This window comes from Halyomorpha halys, unplaced genomic scaffold, assembly GCF_000696795.3.
Source record: "Halyomorpha halys isolate HHAL.00 unplaced genomic scaffold, Hhal_1.1 Scaffold2958.1, whole genome shotgun sequence".
In the NCBI taxonomy this organism is placed as follows: domain Eukaryota; kingdom Metazoa; phylum Arthropoda; class Insecta; order Hemiptera; family Pentatomidae; genus Halyomorpha; species Halyomorpha halys.
The window spans coordinates 46,202-52,201 of record NW_027107036.1 but is presented as its reverse complement, the minus strand read 5'-3'; the positions used below and the strand labels follow the sequence as shown (position 1 = coordinate 52,201).

Genomic DNA, 6,000 nt, shown 5'->3' with positions numbered 1-6,000 from the left:
TATATTCTGATAAAGCAAACAAATTAAAAATCCATCTATTATAATTGGATTTCTTAAATTTGAATGTCTTAATAAATTAGTCTATATGATGTTTTTCACAGTTTTTGATTGAATTCCAGGGATGGTCCTTATTTTCTAAATCAGCTGTGAAAATAGCTAGTAAAACAACTGAAAGTGCTATGAAGATTGGAAGCATCGCAACACAAAAGGTAGCAGATATAGGTGGTACAGTATCGGATAAGGTATTTGAATGCAGTTTAGTTTTTAATGTTTATTTCTGTTTTATTTATTTATGATGATTATTTTTATCCGGGAATAGAGTTCACTACCAAGCATTTTTTATTTGTTTAAAGTATTTAGCCTATCATAAAGAGTTTTTAAAAATTATATTAATCTTTAGAATATGCTAGTTAGTCTTAAATTAATTTATGACTATTTCTAAATACGAATTGATTGAAACCAAACTTCCCTTTCTGAAGGGTAAATATTCTAAAAAGCTGTTTCAGACGATAAACAAGTCAAATATATAGTAGTATTTTTAATAAATCTAATATAAATACCCCTTCAAAAATGTGATTTTGCTGTAATTTATATATTTGGGAGTGGGATAGGGTAGTTCAGTAGGTAATGGTAGAAAGCAGTCTTGCAAATGGGTTTCTGGTTAAGGTTGTAAAATTATATTCAGAAAATATGTAATTATATGTGTTTGTAATGCTTGATAAAATCACTATTCCGATCAGTATTATTTATTTAGTTTTTAATTTTTTTTTATTATTATTTTTTGTCCCTGAATATTTTGTTCTTTTTTTTCAACTTATTTCTTTTATTTTTTGTTTTATTATTAAAATGCAGGTTAGAGAAGGAAAATTGTTAGAAGAAGTAAGCTCTCAAGTAACAGATTTGGCATCAAAGGTAAAATATTTGTGATTTTGTAGTTATCAACTTTTTTTTTAATTTCTGGTTTTATTTTAATATGTTTTTGGTCACTTGGTTCATTATTGGTTAGTTACATGTAAGTATGTGCTCCAAGTTGAAGGATGATCATCATTTTATTCATTTTTCCTTTTCGAAAATAATGGAAAGTACTGTGCAACAAATGAAAAAAAACTTTATGAACAGGTAGTATATGTCTATATATGTATAAAATACAACTTAAGAATTTATCTCAAAGCCACCATTTGATAGGTCATATTCTCAAATTCATTATAATTCTCTTCATTCAAGTATGAATTCAGAATTCTTGGAATCTGGCAAATTTTAAATATTATTAAGATATTTTGTATTATAGATTACGTTGGTATGCCCTTTAACTACAATACCTGCCTCTTTCAAATTACTACCAGCAACTCACTGTTACTATCTGTATTAAAATTGTATTTAATTCAAATTTGTTTATATAGAAATTACCAATTCTTTTTCTTTTATATAGTTTTTAGTGTAGGTCAGAAGTTTATCTCCTGGTGGTAATCAAGCCCACTCTGGGACTCTTGTGCCAATCCATTTGCCCATTATATTCTTTTCTACTGTAATAAAAAAAATCTATGAATTAGAGCTACATATCTTTTTCTTCTTGTCAACTGGTTTATCCTAGTTACTTCTACCTAATTTAGTCCTGCCTCTTGTTATCTTTGTTTTAGACTTAGACCTTTTGATTGGATATTTCATAAAGAAGGTATTAGAAAAAGAGAACTTGCATCAAGAATGTCAAATTCTCCATTCATATTCAAAGGGATATGTTTGTGCAACTTATCTGTGTCTTTTTCCTATTTTTTACCTCTTATTAATACATGCTATTTCCTCGCACTCCATGTTTCTGACCTATTTACATTTTCTTGATATCAAAACAGTTTTTTACACTGCCATATTTTTTCTATTGTGGGTGATAAGTGTGGTATAGATTCAACTTTCTGATTTTTTGTTCTGCCTGATGGTTTTCTAATTATTTTAAAATACCAACTCTTGAAATGTTAATAACCCTTTCTATTTGTATTAATTAGTATAATGCTCTTGGAAATCTGTGATATAGTTAATAGTTAAATTGGCTATATTTTGTAATAGACTAATTATTTTTATTATACAATAAAGATAATTGTTTTAAATTAGTTTAATTCAGCAGCTTATCATTCTTTTAGATGAGTGATCTAGGAAGGAGTGGGTGGCAGAACATAGCTGGCAGCAATATTCCATCGCCCCAGCAAAGCCCTCAGTCACCAAGCGGTACCACTACTGAAAAGTCATCACTTCTGTATGAACCTTCAGCTACATCTATGTAAGTATTGTCTTACTATCCAATATCTCTTTCAGATTTGTTTATTTGAATTTCTAGGCTTTGAATGATTTAATGATGGTGATGACATGATTTGTTTATAAAAAATTCTGCTTATTTCATGGATCTGCTTCCTTACTATTTCTATCTTTACTTTTCTTTTGACAATTGCTTATCAGAAAGATTATCCTTTTTTGTGTAGTTCTATTAGATATTGTAATTTACCTGTATTAAAAGTTTAATGATTAGTAGTTTGAGGATATAATCTAAGGGATGGGCTGTTGTGAAGACAGGTGTAACCAAGAAATAAGTTCTTACAGGCGAGCAAGAGAGTGCGGGAAGCCCCGGGTAAGGCACATGGTTACTAACTCCAAGGACACGAGTTCGAATCTGGCTGGGCAGAAAATTGTTTTCTGTTACACTGTAGCTGTGAGTCAACTCCTGTGGGTTCTTGGAGCCCTCCTGGGGTCACCCAGCCTCTTAAATTGGGTACCCTTAATTGGGTAAAAATCTAGCTGTCGAGCTTGATTCTTACAAAGTACTGAACCCCCTGATACATGGGTTGCGGTGGTGCAGATTTAAATTTTTTTTTTATAGGCGAACGAAAATAGTTGATGAAATTTATATTATATCATGCTTCACTAAACTTTGAGCCAAACCTTGCAAACTGTTCTCAATATAGATCTGTTGAGAAAAATACATTTATGTATGTTTAAGCAAAAGTAGGGGATAAAACTAATTTTGTAAACTGTATATTAGACTATGCCAATACATACCTTAAACCGAAATGTAGGTGTGTCAAGGAAAATAACTCTGAATACTGACCACCTAAGTACTAACCTGAAAATTGAATTAACAGTTTGATCAATTGTACGCAAATACAAATTTCACCAACAATCATGAGACCAAATTTGTTTCTCAGTGTCTAAAATGTAAAATGCGAGTGAACATTTTTGATTCTGAGGACATGATTTTTTTTTTTTTTTTCATTTCCTAATGAACTTGCATGAATACAAGTTTTCCCTACCTTTTAGTAGTGAGGAAGTTAAAAACTAAAATATTTTGAATTATACATGATTTGAGTTTTTCCCATATTTAAATCTTTCCTGGATCATCCTTTTGATAGCACTGTAAATTTACTTATCATTAAGCATTTGAAAAATCTGGTTTATGAAACAACTCCAACAAGATAGAAATTGTGCCTTCTAGATTTAGGTTAGGATAGTTTTTGTCTTAATGGATATTTATTACTAAATACGTACTAAATCAAAAGGAAAAGAAAGGAATTTACTTATAATTATTGTGAAAATAATTATGTAAAGTTATGAGAAACTGTCGAGAAGTAGGCATAATCTACAAAAATTGGATTCTTCAAAACTCAAACTCATTTTAATTAGGAAAAACATTGTTATTTTCAAAGCAAAATGGTATGCAACTGAGCCATTAATTATATTTTTTTTAAAAAAATGTGTTTCTTTTCCTCGAGTCACTTTTCTTCCAAAATTAGAGTAAAGGTTCTATGATAGCTTGTTTAATATTATTAGTAAGTATGAGATAAATTGCAATCGTTCAAAAAATAGGATCCTTGGAAGCATCTTAAGCAGCACTTGTGGAATTTCATCCTGTCCTTTATTTAGTGCAACTTAGTACCATCTCTTGGCTTAAGATAGAGGAATTGGGCTTATTGTTATAGATTAGTGGAGGGCCAAGTGGTAATGAAGGAGCATATCTTATCGATTCAGCATAGCCTGAAGCCTGTTCCTCAGGTTTCAGCAGCTCATTACTGATATCAGTTGCACAGTTCTTCTCTTTCATGGCAAGTCTCCAGAACTCATGGTGGTCATTGTGTGTCTGACAGGATCAGTCCTGTCAGAGAAAGGTCTTCTTTTCTGTCCATGAGACAGACTGGCTGTTGCATTGATGTCCTGATTAAACCTGTTGTCATTTGTCCGCTAAGAGATATTGTATAGGTTGTTAGGTTGGCCGATGTGATAATGAACAAGGAGGTGCTAAGGGGGTTTTCTCATTAAGTTTGATGAACCTGAGGATTTTCTGATGGCTGCTTCTTGGATAGTAGCGGTGTTGATAGGAACTTTTTTGACCTCTTTTTACTTCATACTGAAACATTCTATATGTTATCTGAAGTTGGGCTGCCTTCTCATAATCTTTGGAACCTAAGGAATAACTAGTTTCTTTTTCCAAAAAAGGTTAGTGGAGAATATTTTGATACAACCCGATCTCAGCATATCCTTTATTGATGGTATGGAATTAGGTTATGATATGATGACTGGTGGCTGATATGATGACTGGTGGCTGATACTATTGCATCAAACTGATTGGATCAATTATATTTATTTTGGCATAGTAATTTCATAGTTATTTAAAAGTTTTTGGAGTGAAGTTTTTTCTTTGGGCTTAGAGTTGTCTGGGTGTCACATAAGCAAGTGTTACAATTTTTGTCTTAGTGAATTATTATAAGTCTGTTTAGACTCTTCAATTATTACAAACACTATACTGCATACGTGGGACACCTTTCATCTTAGCAAATTATTATGTAGCATATGATAGAGTCTACTGATTTTCACCCAGATCTAAATACAATAAATAAACAAATCTGTAAAAGTGATTTCATATTTGTTTTCATCTACTGAAAATATCATTTTTGACAACATAGCCATAGGTTGTAAAAAAGAAAACTAAAGATTATCAAGAAAATTTAAACTGCTCCATATATCTGAAATAATTCAGTAGTTAAAAAGTACTATCGGTTGTTATTCTTGTTTGTGTTATTTAGACAACTGATTTTAAAAAATCAAACAGACAAACAAAATTTACTATTGAATAAAAATTTAATGTCTGATAATTTTTTAACATTAACTTTCTATTGTGTGAAAAACTTTTAAATTTTATTTGTTGTTGTAATTTTAGGTCACCAACTTCAAGTGAGCCTTTAAAAACATGGGACTCATGGAAAGAGAATTCTAATTTTAACAAAACTAAAACTAATTCAAAGAATGACTGGGAAAACAAATGGGAAGATGAAGCTTGGGAATCTCTCAATAAAACCTAATTTATGATGTGAACACTACATTCCCAAAATTACTGAAGTATACTAATGGTCCCTGAATCTAAAAGGAGTCTGTAATAACATATTTTAATTGTAAAATGGAAACCTCTCTGTTTCCTACAATTTTCCATTCATTTTTGTTCAATATAAATATTATGTTTTGACGGAAATGGTAAGTATCCAGTTTTTAAAAAGTCAATGTTGCTAAAAACTGTTAATATTTCTATTTACAAATATTTATTATGTGTTTAATTGAATATCATTCCATTGTTGTAAATTACAAGTTTTATAAAATGTTAGGTATCCCTCAATTTTGTGTATAGTAATAATTACTATAAAATAATAACTTTCTTTGTGATATATTGCTATTTATACCATATTACTTCGAAGTAATTTAAGATTTTATTATGTAGCACTAGTTTATTTTGTTTAAACTGAAATCCTATCTAATGTAAATTGAATCACTATATATACTTTTTTTCTATTTACTGTAAACTATATGCTATATTAATAAATTTAATCTAATTTATTAATGTTAGTGTAATGTAATAGGAAAGGATAAATTAAAAAACTATTCCCACATTTCATGACGTTAATTGAATTATTATTTATTTTTATTTATACATACATATAGTTTATAATGATTTTCTTGCCAATATTAATGGAG

At 29.9% G+C, this 6,000-nt stretch overlaps 1 protein-coding gene across 2 annotated transcripts in view; it reads left to right on the top strand.

Annotated features, from left to right (window-relative positions):
• Nucleotides 1-5,541, top strand: part of ArfGAP1 (ADP-ribosylation factor GTPase-activating protein 1) — a 10,571-nt gene extending 5,030 nt beyond the window's left edge. Inside the window, exons 7-10 of one of the 2 annotated variants that reach the window (XM_014437653.2) lie at nt 120-242; nt 853-912; nt 2,133-2,269; nt 5,195-5,541. In XM_014437653.2, the coding sequence (XP_014293139.1) occupies nt 120-242; nt 853-912; nt 2,133-2,269; nt 5,195-5,336 (462 nt within the window). In that variant the 3' untranslated portion in view covers nt 5,337-5,541. The remainder of the gene's footprint in view (nt 1-119; nt 243-852; nt 913-2,132; nt 2,270-5,194) is intronic. The other variant, XM_014437654.2, reaches the window with a different exon arrangement.
• Nucleotides 5,542-6,000: the final 459 nt, after the last annotated feature.